General features: G+C 40.1%; 1 protein-coding gene across 3 annotated transcripts; it reads left to right on the top strand.

Moving 5' to 3' along the window:
• Positions 1–243: 243 nt before the first annotated feature.
• On the top strand, positions 244–17,439 carry XRCC3 (X-ray repair cross complementing 3). Of its 3 annotated transcripts, XR_015702349.1 has the most exons (10): positions 244–383; positions 835–938; positions 1,215–1,297; positions 1,645–1,782; positions 2,689–2,901; positions 9,224–9,378; positions 11,730–11,942; positions 14,113–14,159; positions 15,185–15,619; positions 16,872–17,439. XR_015702349.1 is itself a non-coding variant. In XM_087747855.1 (9 exons), exons 3-9 carry the CDS (start codon positions 1,243–1,245, stop codon positions 15,405–15,407), a joined length of 1,044 nt encoding a protein of 347 aa, XP_087603981.1. In that variant the 5' UTR covers positions 244–383; positions 835–938; positions 1,215–1,242; the 3' UTR covers positions 15,408–16,097. The 3 variants fall into 3 exon arrangements, 2 of the variants coding, with proteins under 2 accessions (XP_087603981.1, XP_087603982.1); XM_087747855.1 differs by lacking the exon at positions 16,872–17,439 and having other exon boundaries at positions 15,185–16,097; XM_087747856.1 differs by lacking the exons at positions 244–383; positions 16,872–17,439 and having other exon boundaries at positions 442–938; positions 15,185–16,097.
• The last annotated feature ends 1,793 nt before the right edge of the window (positions 17,440–19,232 follow it).

The raw sequence follows: 19,232 nt of genomic DNA, 5'->3' as shown, positions 1-19,232 counted from the left end.
CGCCGGCCCCGGAAACGAAGGGCGTGCGCGCCTCAGCCCCGCCCCCGTATTCCGCGGCCGGGGAAGCGTGATAGCCAATCAGCGAGCAGGGCCGCGCAGCGGGGTGGGCTCAGCTGGCCGCGGCCTTGAGGAGCGGCGCTGCGGCGGCTCCGCGGCTGGTGGGGCAGCGCCCGCCCCGAGGGGCCCGCCGAGCCGCTTGTGCCGTCGCCGGCAGTGGCGAACGCTCCTCTCCTCCGCCGCTCCCCGTCCAGCCCCGCGGAAGTGATCGTTACCGGAGCAAAGAGCGCCCCGCCTGCTCCTTGAGCAGCGCCCTGCCATTGGCTGTCCTGCCGGAGCCGTCGCTTTGAAGAGTTTTGATTGGCCTGTGACTAGCGACGTCGCAGGCAAGCTGCTCGCCGATTGGCTACGGCCCTTGGCGGCGGTTCTGGCGGGGGGTTCGTAACGGGGGTGAGGGCGGTGTGGCGGCGTGGCGGCCCTGCGCCCGGGCCCCCGTCCCCGCGGCGGGAGGGGTCGCTGAGGCGGCGGCCCGCCACCGCCAGCCGCCCTCCGAAGGCCCCCGTGGGGGCGCCGGCTGTGGCGAGGCGGCTCCTGGCAAGGCCGGGGGGCTGCGAGGCGGGCGTTGTGGCGGGGCGGGCCCGGCTGCTCCGCTCCCCGCTCAGCCCTCCCTCACCGCGCTCCCGCCTGAGGAAGGGGCCGCGGAGGGTGCTGCCGCTCGGCTTTCCCTGTGCCAGGCCGGGCTCCGGCAGGCCCGGGTGGCCTCTGTCGGTGCCTTGTCCGTGGGACGCGCCGGGCTTTCCAGTAATTTGCTCCTGGCGATTTTCCCTCTCTTCCCAGTGCCTCAAGCAGTCGCCGCGTTGGAGTGGCTCCGTGTGAGCGGAGTGTACAAAATGGTTTGGGGTCCTTCCCATCAAAGGTCGTCATAATCATGATTCGTTTCAGTAAGTTTTGGCTTGTAACTCCTGTCAGAATGTTGCTTTAAATAGGTGTTGCTTAAAAATAACTGTTACCTGGATCCACGGCAACCGCTCCTCCCCCATGTTAAAAAAGGGATTGTTCATTAAGTCATATATTCTTATATGACTCTTATGTGTCTGCTGCAATGCTTCATAAAGATGATCTGAATACTAGTAACAATATTCCTACAAACTTTTCATGTTGAATGATGCTTATTTGTTTGTTGCATGTATATCTGATAAAAGCCCCTTTAATAACAGATAATTCACCCCAGTGCTGTATCAGGAAATGGACTGGGACCAGTTTGACTTGAACCCTAAAGTAATTGCCGCCCTTAAGAAAGGTAACTTAATTTGCCCGTGTCTCGATAATAGATCTGTCACCATAGTGTCTTCCTTTACATAATTGTGTGTTTGTGGGTGTAAGCATATAGATGTACAGTAACATTTTAGAAGTTTTTGGAGTAATTAGAAGTGATTTTTTTTTTTCCCCATGCTCCAATAATACATTTCCAAACAATTTTATAGCATGTGTTGATACATTTGAAGTAAATGTTGCCTGCCCTGCTTACAAGGATTCAGTGTAGGTAAACTTCAAGTAAATGAGCAGTAGAAAGTGGGAAGACTTTTCCTATTGTGCATAAGACTGTAATCCAGCCAAAAGTATTTATAAAAATTCTTCTAATTTCAGCTGACATAAAATCAATAAAAGAGATTTTAAATCTTTCTGGAGCAGACTTGCAAAGATTGATGAAACTATCCAGTGCAGATATACAGTGCTTACTGAAAACAGTCTCTTACGCACTGAGGAGAAACAGTATGCTTACAGGTAATATAGTCAATACAAAAAACCTGTTCTATTTAAATGTTAAAATACGGTCACTGGGAGAAAACATGGTTTTGGCTCCTCGTTGACACAGTAATGGGCCTCTGAAAATGAAAAGGCAAGTGTTTTAGTTTTGCTGTAGTGAATTACTTGACTATCCTAAGGACAGCTCCTCTGAGACCTTGAAGGTAGATGGAAGTGGATGGGTGTCATTCCTCAGGATCAAGCCTGCCTGAAACAGGACAAAATGATTCTCCAGTCTGGAAAACTTGATTAGAAGTACAAAATATTTCCTTTTTCTTTCTCCCTCTCTCTCTCCCTCTCTCCCACTATTTTTCTTTTGGACTAAGACTACTTGAAAAACTTAAATCAGTTTATATAGTTTTTAATATATCATATAAACACCTCATTCCAAACCAAGCAGGACCTAATAGCTCCTCCTGTACAAATGCTTCATGGCAGGTCTGTACTTAAAATTTATTTTCTTGTGATTTGCATATATCTTCAGGCCTTGGCCAGATGCCTGCTACGCTGTTTCATAGTCTGCTATAGCTTTCCATTTCCATAATTGCTGTGCTTGAAGCTTGCTGGCAATATTTTCCCAGAGTGTTGCTTTCCATGGAGACTGCTTAGAGGCAGAGAAAGGAAAAATGTTCAAGAGAAAGAAAGGGCTCAGTGTAAACTATCAATTTTTGAGCAGGCCTTCAGTTCATAGGTCCTGTGGGGAAAGGGAGGTGGGGAAGACCAGGCTGAATTAGAAAAATCTTCCATCAACAAAGAAAGCATTCCTTGTATATGTAAACCTGGTATACAGCCTCTATTTTGTATCGTGTGTTAGAAAGATACTAAAAGAAACTCCTTTTTTTTTTTTTTTTCTTCTTAATCACTAAAAAAATCCAAACCCTGCAGCACTTCAGCTCTACCAAGATAAAGATCATCTCACCTCCCAGCACCAGAAGCTAAGCCTGGGATGTTCAGTACTAGACAACTTGTTAAAAGGTGGCATTCCTTTAGTGGGAATCACAGAACTTGCTGGGGAAAGTTCTGCTGGGAAGACTCAGATTAGTTTACAGCTGTGCCTTTGTGTGCAGTATCCTTACAAATATGGTGGATTAGAGTCTGGTAAGTACTGAAATGTAAATATTGATTATTGATTGCCATTTGGAGGAATATACTGTCTTTAAGAATATCATCAGTGCATTGAAGTAGATGCACGTATTCAGTGCATGTCTTAACCTTCTGCAATAGCATTAGTAGTAAGCTAGTTAGTTAGTAACGGTATATATTCCCTAGTTGGGGGTTTCAAATTTCAAAGAATATTTAGTTTTATAACAATAATTAAAGTTATTTACAGAGTAAAATTGATGGAAATGTAATTGAAGAAAGTTAACATTGTTTTATACCTGCGATTTTCCTGGTTTTGCCAAAGTAGGTTTATTCTTTGATTAGAGTGTGGTTTTTCAACCATCTATCACGTTAATCTAACTCCTGATATTTTTTAGTTTTAGTATTATATGCTGTCTTAGAAAGGGAGGAAACTTGTGTCACTTCTGAGAGTTCAGTGTCCTGGCAGTCTGGCCTCAGTGTATTTTGGCTGTGATCTTGCTCTTCCTTCCATGCAGCGCTCGGTTTAATTTGGCAGCTCAGTGGTTTGTTGTGGGGAAACTTAATTATTTCTTGTACTATGTCCACCCATGTGGGAAAATCATGGAATGTCCAAATGAAGATCTTGCTTAAAGGGTAGTAATTAGCCGGTGGCTTACATTGCTTTAAGTTACGTCATTAATTAGAGCAGAAGCAAATATATTTTGTTCGATTCCTTCGTGTGCTACTGCTAACTGCTGCAAATAGTTTGAATGCAAATACATTTTTATTCATGCCCCAGCACTTCTCCCTATTTATGTTGAAAGAAAGGAACAAACCAGAACAGAGTACAGAAGAAGGTGCCCAACATCCTAATGGCACTCTCATCTCTTGTACCAGACTGCAGTCTTCCTTGTAGGGCTGCAAAATGGCAAGTCTTTTCGTTATTTGTGTTTGAAGATGGTTCTTGTGTCATATGCTCCTAGCACTTGGTGCCATTACGATTGCTTTGTCGTGTCTGTGTTCCTCTTCTACCCACTTCGAAGTGTTTCATGGAAGACAGGATAGAATGTCCATCATATCAATGCTCCTGTGAGAGAACGAGAGCATTTTGGAAGGGCTGAGAGGACAGAGCTTTTGAGGATCTTGAAGGTATAGAAGGTAGAAATATCCTGCTGCAGGAGTTGGAGAGCTAAGGGAGTGGTGGAATCCTAATTCTTGCAGCTCTTTACTTTCAGTGTGGTATCTTGCCATATGTTAGACTGCATGCAGTCATAGCAGCAGATATGGTTTGCATGGCACTTAGAAAATGAAACTTGATTTCTCTGCAGTCTATAAATAAGGGTTGTGTTGAGCCTCTTATGAGAAGTACAGGAATTAAAAGCTTATGTTAAGTATGAGGAGTTTTATTCTTTAGGAAACTGAGGAGAACAACAATGCTTAGTAACTATCACAGAAGTCTAGCACTACCAATAGAAGATTAATCTCAGTGCTAAAACTTCGCTAATGATCTATAATTATAGTGGGTTGTTTGTTTGGGGTTTTTTGTTGTGTGGGGGTTTTGTTTTGGTTTTTTTTTTTGGTAGTGCTAGAAACTTCCCTTCTCTTAGGTGGTGATGTTGAAATCCATTTCTTCAGACAATATAGATTTATTGTGTATTTACTTTATCTGACTTAGTGCTAATCTTGTTTACAATTCTCAACGCTAGGAGGTTGGCAGCAAACAAAGAAATTGGGACATCCTTTGCCTGAAGGTTATCTTTCTGCCATTCTTAGAATGTCAGTTATGGTCAATCGCATGTTGGCTGAATTTATTTTGTAAGCCCATATTCATAAGTAATACATGAATATAATGTGACAAATTCACATCCATATTAGAATTCTGAATTAGAAAAAAAAGTTTCCTGCTGATTCTTGTTAACAAGCTGGTTTGGTACATGACAGGTTATGTTCATAGGACTCAAAATTTGTCCTTCTTTGAGAGTGGGGGTTTTTAGTGGTTTTTCATTTGTTTGGTTGGGTTTTTTTGGAGTGTTTTTTTTGGTTAACAACCAGCATAGCACTTTTATCAGCCTAAATAACAGTAAAGTACTGGGATTCAATGAAATAGCTGTTTTCTCTTTGGTTTTTGTGGACCTGCGAGGAAAGATGCTTATAAGATCACTGGGGATGACTGACTTAAGAGTGTCTCTCAGCTTCTGTCTCAAAAGTGATAACTACCCTGACTCTTGACTTGCTGTTAGTATTGGCAGCTTCCTAATAAACTGTAAGTAGCACGATGCCGTAGGCTTTTCTGTTTGTGTTGTACCAGTCTCCTCTTTTTATTTAGGTTATGACAATTGGCTTATCTTTAAAGATATGTGAATATTAAGTGCTTTTGTCTCATAATTAGGCATCGGTCTTTAATACTGAGTTTAGTTATTTGTCAATCTCTTCTAGCCCTTGCAACTTTACTATGAAGCACTCCTGTATTTTTAATGCACGGGTGTGTATTCTCATTAATCAAATGTTTCATTGTGGTTCAAATTGAAGAGCACAAACAAAAGCTGAAAAGGCTTGATGAAGGTCCAGTAGGAGAAAGTGCCACTCTCGTTGTACTGTGAAACTCAAATTTTAAGCCAAGGCAAAGCTCATCTGATACATTTTATGTGGCTTAGCTCTCTTAAAGTTCAAGATGAAAATTACATATTGTTTTGTGAAATGAGTAGCACTTACTTAAAGAAAAAAAAAAAAAAGAAGGTTGCCCCACTGTATATTTTGGAGAAATTACAAACGGCCCAATTATTTACTTGGAGTACAGTGTCTGCTGTAGTAGATTTAACTGGTGTCAAAGAAGTGTTACAGCAGAGTAGAAGATTGGCAGGTGTCTGAAAGCTGGTATTTACAAAATTAAACTGAGGCAGGAAATAGTCGATGAAGTAGAACGGTTCTTAAGAAGGAATTAATCTTGATTTTTTTTTTTTTTTACAAGTGTTTCACTAAAAAAAAATTAACCTGAATAAATGTGTTCACTTGAACTTTAAAATTGCTGTCATGATTTTACAAAGATAGTGTGTATCTATTGATCAGGAATTTTAAATCTATGTTGCTGGACCAGTGGAGCAGAGAGGACCAGATTTTTGCTTCTCCAGCTATTCTTTTTTGCCGACAGGTATTACAGCTGTAGGATTACCTTGTTTGCCTCAATTTACTTGTTCATCAGGTATAAATGTGAAACTGGGCCACAATTGCATATATGTTTGTAATACAGTAAGATTGCTTGATCGTTTTATACTCTTCTGCGTTTGCCTTCTGTTTATTCCTATCACTGTTCTTATTACTGTACTGAAATGATCTGCAAAGAAGATATCTAGGAGAATTGTACGTTTCTTTTTCTCCAGATAAGTTAATTTTGGAAAAAAATGTATTTTTCCAGTAAGTTTCTCAGGTTTTCTGTTTTGAAATGTCTTGAACGTTGCAATAACTCTGAATCGAAATACAATTATCTAATCAATGGAGCACCGATCTATCTAGAAATGCAAATCTGCATTTGAAAAAACAACCACCATGAAGTCTCAAGTAATGGACATTCCATCCTTTTTAAGTAAACCAAGGAGAGGACAAGGGACATACTGCTTAAGGCAGGTCTGATTTTTAGAGAGCAGATGATTTCTTTGTAAGCCAGTATTCATGGTAAAGAAATCCCTGTCTTTCAGAATTAGGCAATGTCGTAGAAAAGGCAAGCAGCTGTGAGTAAGAATGGTAGTTGAGAAGTCCAGAATGTTTTGGGTTTTGTTTTTTTTTTTCACTTGAGGAACTGTTAAGTTACTGTGCTAACACAAGTTAGCATAGCTTTTGTTACTATGGAATTCAGAAACCACACGGGCTTAAGGAAGCTGCATATCATGGTGGGGTTTTACTACTTTGTTTGTTTACTTGGTTTTGAATTTGCACCATAATGATTTTCAGTTTTGTGCTGTAAATGTTGAAAGACATAATTGGCTTATCTGAGTGAGTATTGGTGCTAGATATACATAATGTCAGATTTGTAATTAGAAGTTTTTCTTACTGGCTTTTTAGAAATCATGAAACTGAAAATCTGATTAGGAACGCATGAACTGCCCTTAGTAAAGATACTCACCGGCCTATTTGATACTCAGCTGTCACTGTCAAGTTGGAAAGTGATATGAAAATTAGTCCAACTAGGAGAAACTAACCTAGAGAAATAGTCAAGAAAGTTAAGGTTCACCTAATTAACTGTTTAATAATTAGCTATTTAAAAAGCCTTAAGCAATTAAGTGATATAATTAATAGTTTACTGTGTTTTCCTCACCTGAGCTTCATTCAAGTTCAGATAGTGCTCAACAAGCTGCTGATGTCACTGTAAACTTAATGGATTCAAGTAATTGTGGGCTCATTTTCTCTTTTTTTTGTTTTCCTTCTTTGCTGATGGAAATTTGTGTATGTGCTCATCTGTGTCTACAGATACTGCATATGACTTCAGTCGTTGTAATTACCAAAGACAGCACTTACGCCCCCACTTTAACATTCAGAATTCCATCTACTCAAATACTAGAAAAAAAAGTGGGAAAAGTACAGAAAATATTCATGGTTCAACTTCTTAGTTTTTTATACGTTGTAGTTCAGGAACCGTGATCAGATCGTGACTGTTCTGATCCCTAATGCTTTATTGTAGCCCTCATTCACTGTCAAATGTTGTAAACTGCTAACAACCCTCAATTCCCTCTGACATAAGTATATACCTAATGAAATTTGGGAAATTAAGAACAGAGACTGAATATTCTATTGATAAATGCTGTTGTCTGCCAGGAGCAAGGAAAGTAAAAAGGAGACCAAGTATAATTTGGACCTGTTATTAGGTAGAATGGAAATAGAAATTGTGAGATTTCAGTAAATCCTTTGGAAGGCATGGATGATGATGAAGTATTTTTCCATGTGTTAATAATTGAGGAAGGTCTTTAATTCTCACCTGTCAAAGAATTTTTTTAATCAGTGGGCATGGGTAATTTTTTTTGCTTTACCTGATAGCTTCAAGTATTTAAAAATAAGACTATGTATTGGAAAAATATTTGTGTTTTTTTTTTTTAAATGTTTCACATGTGAAGTAGGGTGATTTATGTAAGAATTTAGGGTGGGGTTGGGCAGAGTTAAGCTGAAGATGCAAGTTCAGTCCTAAAGAAAATGAGGCTCAGGCTCATCTTTGTCTTACATAGAAGATTCTCAGAATTCAATACCCTGTGTTATACAGGTGTCCATCAGCAAAATATTTTTATTGATAAAGTAACCATTAATTTTTACTTGATCCAGTCCTGAGACCTTCCAGTTTCTACTATTGCATATAGTTTCTTTTTTTTTTCAGTGGAATATATAAAGGATTTGGAAGTTACATCTGGAAATGGGACTTTCTGTTCCCTGGAGAGCCAGCGTAGGGATGGACCATTGGGGTATAGATATTCAGGATGACTCGTGTTGCCAAGCACATCAGCTGCCAAGCTGTGTTAGCAGCTTCAACCGTTTTAGTGAGTGGACTTAATCCTTAGATGTAACCCTATAAGTATTAGCTGATAATTCCAGCTAGTTCTGCAGTAACAGTAAAAATTTTTTATAAAGAAAATACTGGATGTATATCTGTTTTCTTTCCCTGACATCTTTGATGTGTATGGTTAATTTTCTCTGAAATAATGCATACTTGTGAACCAGAAACCACAGTAAAAATATAGAGACATCACTCACAGTAACGTGATGGAACTATAATGCTTTTTATCTAATCTGCCATTTTCAGGAAGAGTTAATTGGACTGAGATTGGATGAATGATCCTCTTTTTAAACTGGCTTACGAATTGTGGCAATAAGTACCCCTCCACGTGTAAATTTAGAAACAAGAAACTTGAAAACACTGAGTGAAGTTAATCAAAATACTAGTTGTACTGGTTTTGGCTGGAATAGTTAATTTTCTTCATAGTATAGTGCTGTGTTTCAGATTTGTGACCAAAATAGGCAAACTATGCAGAGTCGCTATATTTGTGGGTTGGATAAATTATGATACTCGTAAGCACACAAGTTAGGTGGTCAGGTGTTCCACAGCTGTGCAAAATGAGTGTCACCTAGTGGAGAGTACAAAAATCTACTTGCGTCAGCAGGCGCCAAAAAAAGGGCCTGGCAACTACAGGAAAGTCATAGGAGTGTTTTTTTTGTTGTTCCTCATTGATTCAATATGGCTGCAAAAAAAGTAACACGAATTTCCAGGTACATATGTCTAGCTTTTGAAGTCCAGAATGTATTCTTTTATTTTTGTGCTGTTAAGAAAACATGATGTGTAAGAGCCCTGCCGTAATAATAGAGGTGGTTTCCTTGATTCTAGGAGCTGTCTACATTTGTACAGAAGATGTATTCCCAAGTAAACGTTTGCAACAACTCATAGATCAACAGCATAAGCTGCGTGCGGATGTTCCAGCTGAAATCATACAGAAGATCAAATTTGGAAACAGTATTTTTGTTGAGCATGCAGCAGACCTAGTAAGTAGTAGCACAAATTAAGAATGCATAATTATTACACTATAATCCAGTAACCACAGGGTTTTTTTGGTATAGGAGACCTTTTGAAAAGGCTAAAAGTGAACTAAGATCTGTAATGAAAACTTCTTAATCTCTGCAATTTGCTGTTAGAGAACTGTCTATCACAGTGTGTTATTATGAAAGATATTAAAATATAAATATTAATATTTTTTAGAATGAATCATGTAGTGGATTTTTGTAAGTCATTATGTTTATTAACATGTAGTAGACTTATTGCTACTAGTTTTACTGCAGCTCCTAGGGAGATCTTCATTGAGTTTGGAGACAGGATATAAACATATATGCAAAAGGTGGTGTGCGTCCTGACTAACTTGCAGTGTAACACCAGAGTTGTTAAACTGCAATTTAAGCAGATGGGAGGAAAGGATACAAAAAACAATGCCTGGAATAGGTAGTGGCACAGCATAACCACAGCAGTGCCGCTGCCTTGCCCCTCTGCCTGTAAGATGTCACAGTAGAACTGGAGGGGAAAAGATACAAACTTCAGTACTGTATTCTTGCCTTGTAAACCCACATTTTTGTGCTACCCCAAGTAGCCATGGGTATGCTCTTTATCGGTAGAACACCAGAAGTTCTGTTTTCTCTGAGGCTTGAAAGTAGCACTTGTTAAATCGTTCCAACTGCTGGGGTTTTTTGCATCGTAGTTTGCAAGTGTAAGAAGATCTTGCACACTAGTATGCTTGCCGCTTACTCACTGTGGGGTCCGGGCAGCAGCTAAGCTACCTTTTCCACGTCCCTTTCATTGGAAATATTAAAGTTCTAATTGTAGTTTCTGGAAGCTACAGAGTATGTTATTGTAAAAAGGAGAGAATCACCCTATGGTAGTATGTACATCTCTAAAATACACTTAGAAGTAAAACGCTACACTCGCTGGTAAGTCCAGCAACTGCACAACAGATTATTACAATTCATATATTGCTACGTATAGATTCAGTTTGCGTGTATGTGTGTGTATCCATATACATAGAATGCATTGCTATATAGAGACAGGCAGATTATAGCAACTGAAGTAGAAACCCAAATCACAATTATGTTCTGTATTTTCTTTCACATCAAAATTTTTTTACTTGCTTCATTCTGAAGAATCCAGTTGTTTGCGTATTCACTTGAAAAGAATGAGCCTTGTACAAACAGGAGGACCACGTACAAACAGTGAAGTGTTTGAAGTGCAGTATAGTTTCCTGTAGATAAACCAGTAAGTGAAACCAAAAAAAAAAAATCCATTTTCCAGAATGGAAAACAATCATGTATTCTTCAGAGTAATTTTTTCCCCTCAGTTTAAAAACAAACAAACAAAAAAACCCAAAAAAAACCCAAACCCTTTGATATTATAATATTATTTATTTTGTAAAAAGCAACTCATTCAGTAGAATAGATCTTACTGTAATTCAGACTTGAGAATTACAATTCAGTTTTAAAAGCTGTGGAATGCTAGAGGATATTGTATGCAGTTTTGGATGCATATAAGCTCTTAGCTGTGAGCCTCTATTTAGATACAAAGAGTGGCACCAATCACGAGAACTGTGCCTCTCACGTTATTGCTTTTTTTTGCCAACATTGAAATTTCTGATGGCCAGAAGCTGAGATTATCACCGTGAGCTTGTTCTCCTTCCTGCCCAGCTGCTGTAGACCGCACCGTTAAGGACAAGATTGTTGTCTTTACAAGGATCTGTCATCTGATTCATAGGATTATTCTTATGTGATAAGAAGTTGCGCCCTACAAAATATGTTAGTTAAACTTCCTGCAATTGAAATGTTTGGTGACTTCAAAATATTCAATTAGTAAAACTTTTAGTAGGGAGGATGTAAGTTGCAGCTCCTCACGTTTATAAGAATCCTGATCAATATGGATTTGATGTAGCAGCTATGTATTTTACTGTTAATGTGTCATTAGTGGAACAGCAGCATAGTCTCTAACTTCTGTTTTGAATATTTAATGCTAGTCTCGAGCCCTCCGTGTTTCAGTGAGAACCACTCCTGCAAAACAGGAATGGTTTAGGATTGTAGTATTGCATTCTTGAGATTTTGAAATGTCAGTAAATCATTGATATAAGTCAGAGCTTCAGATAACTGTACATTGCAGTTTGCTGTCTTTATTTTTTTTGTCTAAAACCACAAGACACTTGTGGAAAAGGGATACTAGTGAGACTTAAAGATCCACAAACTCACTTTATGATTAGAAACTCCCATCAGCTTGTGTTTCAGCAATGATATCTGTAGTTCCTATCTTGATTTTACAAATAAGAGTTATTTGAACTGTTTTAATGCTGGCTGTTTGTAATTTGTGGTAGGATACCTTTCACAACTGCATTACTAAAAGGATTTCACTACTGCTCACAAGAGGCATGGTGCGGTTGGTGGTCATAGACTCTATTGCTGCTTTGTTTCGATGCGAATTTGGAGTTTCGGATTCGGTTATGAAGGCTCGGTATTTGCAGACATTTGGAGCCCAGCTTCACAGTTTAAGCACAAGATTCAGGACTCCCATAATGTGCATTAATCAGGTATGACATCAAAATTGCTTCTTATTTTATAGGGACCGTTTAGTAAATGGCTGGGACGGGGAAAATCTGTGTATGCAGATTTCTTGGTGTTGTATTTAACACTGTCAACTTGAGTATTAATGACTGATGGAAACTGAAATTTCCTTAAACTGGTGTACTTTAGTAAATTTTCTCAAAGTTTAAGAATATCATTTAAGCTTTCATAGACTGTTAATGTTCTCAAAGGTTCTCCGTTAAAGCTAATGAAAACAGATATGTATAGCAACTGCACAAAGCATCAAACTTTGATGCAGGAGACAGTGAAACACCAGGGACTTTGCTGCATTTTTGTGAAGCTCGGCATTTTTGTGTAACTGCTGAGATTACTAAAGCATTAGAGTGCAAGCAAGCAGACTCGAGCTGAACCAAAAAAAGGCCACAATGATACTAGTCAACAAGAATATTCTTTTGAGAAAAACTAGATAAGTCACTACCTCTATCCTGTCAAAGCGTCATGCCACTGCTCTTAGTCTAATCACAAATTGAAGGAGCATTTGAATGCTGGAGATGAAGCATTCACACTTGGAATGTGGCCTGAGAAAGGGGTACGTAAATGTGCAGGCAGGCCACAGTTGGGAAGCTTCCTTTCCGGAAGGCCCTTCCATCAAATGAGTAAGTAAGTACTCAGCCCTGAGGTTACCTTCTCACAGCAGAAGAAGAGAGGTAGGGAAAGAGTTGAACTTGAGAAGTCACAAAGAAGAATAATTTTATATCAGGAAGAAAGAGGATCTAGATACATCAAGTCAACTGTTGTTTGGTTTGTTTCTGTTCCCTAGGAGGAGTTCTGGAACCACAGAATGAGCAGTGTGTAAAACCTTACATTTACTGCCATAACGGGAAGGGGCTGTATTGGAATTCACACATAGCAGTAATTTGAACAGCTTTCAGGCATGCACAGTGTTTTTATTTTCAGTAAGATTCCCATTAACATTCAGTAGGATTTAAATTTCAGCCTCGAGTTACTCCTAATTTCTTAACCAACTTTTTCTTACATAATCTTTCATAGGGTCAGCTAGCTTTTAAGGAAAACTGAGATTTCCTGTAACTGCTTTCTGAATTTTGGTATTAGTAGAAACAATTTGTCTCCTTGGCAAGCATGGTTTGGATTTTGGTCTTTGTTAAGCAGAGGTTTGTGTGTTTCAGCATTTACACCATGAAGCCACCCAATGGAGTCAAGTTCCTTGGCTGGCTTCTGGGATACTCTGAGTATGGGCATTTGGAAAAGGCCGTCTGCCTTTTTCCTGGGGGTTTCGAGGGTCTGTCTAGCAGGCAAAAGAAGATCTGATTTAAGGGTGAGACAAGTCTAGGAGTATCCAGTATCTACCTTGGAACGGTTCAGCATGAGAGGGAAAAGAGCAATTTAAGAGAGCTGCTTAGATCTGCCTTCCCATGATGGGAGTTTTACATTGGTGCTGGCTCACAATAGATGAGGTCACTGCCGATGCTGAATGACACCAGTCTGACCATTTGCCAACAACGGGTCCTTCAAGGCTGTATTCTGATGGAAGGGGACTCATGACGTCAAGTCTGTAGTTATAAACTGTGAATATAATAACATTGAGGAAGATTATGGCTGTAAAGTAATTACATTATGTACGTCATGTTTAGAGAAGTACCTATATATAACTTAATTTGCTGTACTTTGTGAAGAACTTGTGTGGAAGAATCATGACATTAAAAGACAATAGAGGGAGTCAAGAGGTGTGGATTTTTCTCAGCTGCAGTCAAAAGCAAACTGCTCCGTTAAGCAGGCCTTCAGAGGCAGTGAAATCATTGAGAACAGGACACCTTTTGGAGATTTGGGCTTCAGTACCTGTTACCTACAGATACAGCACTGGAACAGTTTTGTGTGTGGTTTTTTGGTTGGTTGGGGTTTTTTTAAACAAATTAAGCATCTAATACTAGCTAAATTCATGTAAGTTGTAGCTAGCTACATAGTTGTAGCACTGTAAGATAATACTTCACAACTCCCTTTTAGTTTGCCTTGAAAAAATAAAGGTTTTCTAACTTGGCTTAATAAGTGATCCAGTAACTTGTTTTTTCTTGGCTTTGTTCCCTTCCCTGCCCTTCTGTTTGCTAAAAACAAATGCGTAACTACAGGTCAACGTCAGATGTTGTTTTTCTGCTTTAGGTGACCGATGCAGTGAGCGAGTCAGAAGCTGCTCAGTGCAGTTGTAGGTAAGTAAGTCAGCCATCCGCGACAGAAACGTAACGATGCCGTACACAGCAGCATTTAACCACTATATTTTTTTTTTATAACTCCAATACAAACTACCAGAGCGTATTAAGAGCAGTAGTGCATTTACCCAGCAACGCTGTATCTGCTGGAGATCAGCAATAACTAATGTGCTGTAAAGTGGAGGAAACCCTCATATACGCTTATGTGGTAATCCCTGATCAGCAAGTTTGGGGGAAAAATTCTCTGGAGTTAATGGCTGGTGGACTTGCTTACACAAGAGTATTTTTGCATCTCTTCTTATCTCTGATATAACCGAGTGCATTTTCTGTCTGCTTAAAAAAATACAGCAACCAAACCCTATGGGTTGGTTTTGTCAGTTGCTTAAGGAAAAAAAAGTATCTTTTGACACCAAGATACTAACAGGATTAAAACATACACATTTGTTTACATCTTAACTGTATTCTTGATTTACTAGATAAGCTAGGTGCTGCATAAATGTGTTTTTGTGAGGAGTTGGTTATGTGAGACACAACAACGATAAGGTTCAGGTTTTCTTCCCTGGTTATTTTGTAAATCTTTTACTGGAGAGATTGTACTTTTTCCAGGAAAAAAATTGTTTTAAACTTTGGGTTGAAAGTAATATGTATGCATTTCTAAATATACCTTCAGATGGAATCCAGGGCCAACAGTTACACACTTCAAGTACTTAAAATTCAACCATTTTACTATTGCTGTTTTCCTATCACAAGAGGCTGGTATTCACCACAGCTGTAGTTGGAAAAATGACTGAATTATTGTGTATAGAAGCACTTGTCTTCCAGCTGTTACCTTGCTATATAGAGCATATCGTTTTGTGGGTATACCCAGTCATCTCTCTTCGAAGACCTATAGTTTTACATAGAGCAAACAACAGTAAACATAGCAACAGTAGATCATTTCTTCCAGTGTAATTTTGTTACAACAGAAGTGAAGGTATTTCATACTAAATGCATACATGCAGAAATCTGTCATGCTTTCTTTATAGTGTAGTGGGTAACAGAGTCTCTCCAGCACTTGGAATAACCTGGGCAAATCAACTGCTCATGAGACTGATGGTCAGCCGAATCTCACAACCTGAACCGTCACCTGGAGCTGCATCACACCACACTGGAAGCGTGAGGACTTTAAGAGTAGTTTTTGCTCCTCATCTCCCTCCATCCTTTTGCTACTATACAGTAACATTGGAAGGTGTAAAAGGAATAAAATAAATCCTTTGCATAGTAAAGCATCCTGCTCCAAAAATGTATCAAAACTACTTTGCTTCAGGAAGAATTACTAGTAAGATGAAATTCTTCTTAGATAAGAGAAATAGACACTGAAATACATAAACGGTGATAAGACAATACAATAAGCCTTGTCTACATTGTGAAAGAAGATCTTTTTAGACTTGGATGTACGCTCATCAGCTTTTCCTTGTGAGGTAGGTAAGTTTTCTGCAGGAGAGTAAAGCTGTGGGCAGGTGGAGGCTGCGCAATGAAGTGTGATGTGGCAATCCGCGTATTAGGGGAGACCTGATTTTTGATTTTGTTTTAATAGCATGCTAATCTAGAAACAGTATTTACTGCAAGTGTACACCTTCTCTGTTTTCAGACCCACAGCGACTCAAATTCAACCAGTTACTATTGCCTGATGGTGGTTCTGGTCCTTGTGTAGCCATTCTTCCATCTGTAGGGCCTCAGAAATAACATAAAGCAGCTTTGTCACAAAGCAGCTATCCTATTTTAAAATGACTTGTTATTAATATTAGAATTAAAAAAAAAACAACTAGAAAGATACTTGATTTTAACATCTTACTGGAAGAATTAAAGTTGTACTGCTTTTGTACTACGTGGGTTTCATAGAACTTCCACAAATTTTTTGGAAATGGTTCTTTCCCACTCTTTTCCTGCTTTCCTGTTCCCCCCCCCCCCCGTAGCAATTTCTTCTATTTAAAAAATAACACACCACCTCCTCCCCCCCCCCCCCCCCCCCGGTTCTGTTTGCCCATCTCTGAAGCTGTGTGACCAGGGGGTTTCAGAGCGGGGCTGCGGTTGTGTTCCTCCTGACGACACTGCACAGCTCTGTTCTGTCGGGGCTGGCTAGCGTTCTCCATCAGCTCCTGGGTTGCTGCCCCGGCACCTTCTGTCCTTACTGCGGAGCTCTTGGCTACACCGTGCTTCTGAAGGGCACCTTCAGCTGTTTTCATCCATCCATGCAGCTCTTACTCTTCGGGTTTTTGCTGTTGTTAAAGCTTTACATGTTTTTCTTTCCATCTTTGCACTATTTTGCGCATTTTTTTGTTGTCCTCAGGCTACTGCTATGACATCTGCTTTTTCTAGTCTTTTTTTTTTTCCTGCATTTAATGTGAAAGCAAGCTAGATGAAGTCTTTCCAAAGGCCTTAGACCTTATTTGGCCTATGTTGTGCGAGTGCCTGCTTTTATCAGTGGATGATGCTCACTTACATTGCCTGTTTGTTAAGCTTTCAGATTTCCCCCTGCTTCCCCAGGTTGCCCAAACAAGAGGTCTACCAGAGTCTTGTGTTTTTCTGTGGAGTTAACAGTGCTCAGTTGTGTCTGAACCTTTTGTTCTCCGTAGTCTGAACGACACAATCTCTTCCATAAATACAAATTCAGAGGACTGACTGTCACTTGGTAAAGGGCAAGGCCAGACACACTCCTTTTGTGTTCTTCAGGTACACTATATTAGTGAAAGAGCCACCTCCTCTACCCTTCCCCCATCCCCCAGTAATACTCCATAAGGATATAAGCAGCCATCTTTTCTTGTGGAAACGTGCAGCTGGGTAGCAGAAAGGAAAAGCTCTGTCTAGCCGTACATGGCATCAGCTGGAAGTCCGGCAGGCGGCTTCTCAGGGGACAGCCGAGTAGGAGGCAAGGAAGAGAGACCCAGGAGACGGGGAGTGGGTGATGGCCCCGGGGGAGTTCGTGAGGAGAACAGGCACAGCCCTGCCTTGCAGCCGAAGGAAGGGAACACTGAGCAAGCGAAAGGACGGATGAGTTGTTGCTTTCAGTGCCTTCCGAGGTCCCTTCAGTCATCGAAGGGCACCTTGTGCAAACAGCGTAACGTATTTTCTAAATCTCTTTTCTAAAATGCCTTAGTTCTCTGTATTTGAAACAACCATGCTCTGCTATTTTTTAATAAAATCCAACCATGAAGCTTAGAGGTCTTTGTGTACTCAATCTAAGGAAAAAGGGACGGTGCTATAGGTCAGAGGTGTGGCTACCTCAGTCTTCAAATCCTGATGTTCCATGCCTCCTTCCTAACACTTTTAACAAAGATAAACGAATGCAGCATAGGTAATGCTCCACTGTTTCTCTTCCATTTCTATCTGGCCCAGATAAATAGGCCAGGAACTTTAGCCAAGATACTGCTCATCCAACTGTAGGGATTTGATTTAAGGAAAAAAAAAAAAAAAAAGCCACAGACAGATGTAGCCGATTCATGGGAGTCAGTCAACGCTCATTTACAAGAGAGCCTCATCGCAGCCCAGGAGCCTGCCTCACTGCAAACCATGTTCAGAACAGTCTGATACACATCCTAAGGCTCAGTTTCGCAATACTTTGATAGCTCTTTTTAAAAAAAAACAAAAACAAAAACAAAAACCCAAACAAAAAAAAAAAAAAAAAAAAACACCACAAACCAAAACACTTTTACCAAAAAATTTAAGTAACATCTTACCTGAGCAAGTCTGCCTGTCATTGCCCGCGTTGGTTCTTATTTAACTCTCCAGCCGGAGGCTTAAATCTGAGTCGGCAGATGTTACAGTGCGTTTGCAAACCCGGAACCCCTGGAATGGAGCTGACCCCCAAGCCTACAGTCAGCAGCCGAGCGCTCGCAGCAGCTGAGGGTTCCTCTGCGGTTTCCACCCCTTCCCTTCAGTCGCCTCCATCTGCAGTCAGGAGTGGAGGATGCCGTGCCTCTGCATCAGTACAGCTCCGGGGGTGCCAGCCCTCATGAAGGCTGAGCAAAGCATCTGCCCTCTTTGAAGCCTTGTGTCCAAAGTGTTGAAACATGCTTCAGTTTTAATAAATGCAATTTAAGAACCTTCCCTTTGTACAGCTTTATTCATCTTTGGATTTCACAACTGAGATTAGTTTCTATACAAGAAAAAAAAATGAAGTAATTTTTACAAAGATTTACATTCTAGAATGTATTAAGTATATCCATCTTTATTCTGTAAGACTACATTTAAATATTTTTCTCCACTTTGAAAAGAAACATTAAATGACACTTGAGAAACTTTTAAACAGTTCCAAATTAATCTACAACTCTGATATATTTAAAAGACGCCTTTTTCAGCAGAAAGATCCTAGAGAGTTCTGGTAACATTGCTCTGGAAAAGCAGAGCCGAATTCAGTTGTGCTCGGTAAAGATAAAGAATTTACGCCACCGACCGATTAACAAAACAGATGTAGTAAAACGCACTAAACGGTCTCGTTACGAGTTGCTTGATGAAATCACAGTGAATTACTACTATTTGTTACAAATAACATTTGTGGAAGTTTTATTTTCCGCAAAGTTTTATGGGGTAAGACAAACAGGTGAACTCTGCATGGGATTTAATCCATAGCTGTGACGAGCGGTAACAACACATGGAGATCAAAATGCAGCATCTTAAAGCCAATCTTGGAAAATAAGCTTGTTTTTTTAAAAAAAACCCCAAACGTGAAATCCACACATGGGGCAGGGCAGGGGGGGAGTTCTCCTCAAGAAGGATACATTGACGTTACACATGGTTTTCTGGTTTTGCTGTTGTTGGGGTTTGGTTTTTAAGCCAGGAACTAGAAAACAGAAAATACCACTCCCGATAGCACAGAACTCATCTGACACAATTATACTGCACCCAACCGCCACTACTGTATAATGCTTCTACAGCGTTTAAAACTCACGACACAGTAGCTTCCCGTGCTTGAATTGTGACTTGAGTAGAAATACAGGGAGCCTAAGGATTGACCTGGTTTAAAAGCTACGTCACTGTGCCTGTTGCACGCTGTACACGGCTTTCAGTCCCTCTCTCAACTGTGCGCCAGCACGA

This window comes from Nipponia nippon, unplaced genomic scaffold (assembly GCF_047370975.1).
Source record: "Nipponia nippon isolate SJK-2023a ecotype South Korea unplaced genomic scaffold, ASM4737097v1 scaffold_11, whole genome shotgun sequence".
NCBI classification, from domain to species: Eukaryota; Metazoa; Chordata; class Aves; order Pelecaniformes; family Threskiornithidae; genus Nipponia; species Nipponia nippon.
The sequence above is the reverse complement of the archived record's forward strand: the minus strand, read 5'-3'. Positions and strand labels throughout refer to the sequence as shown.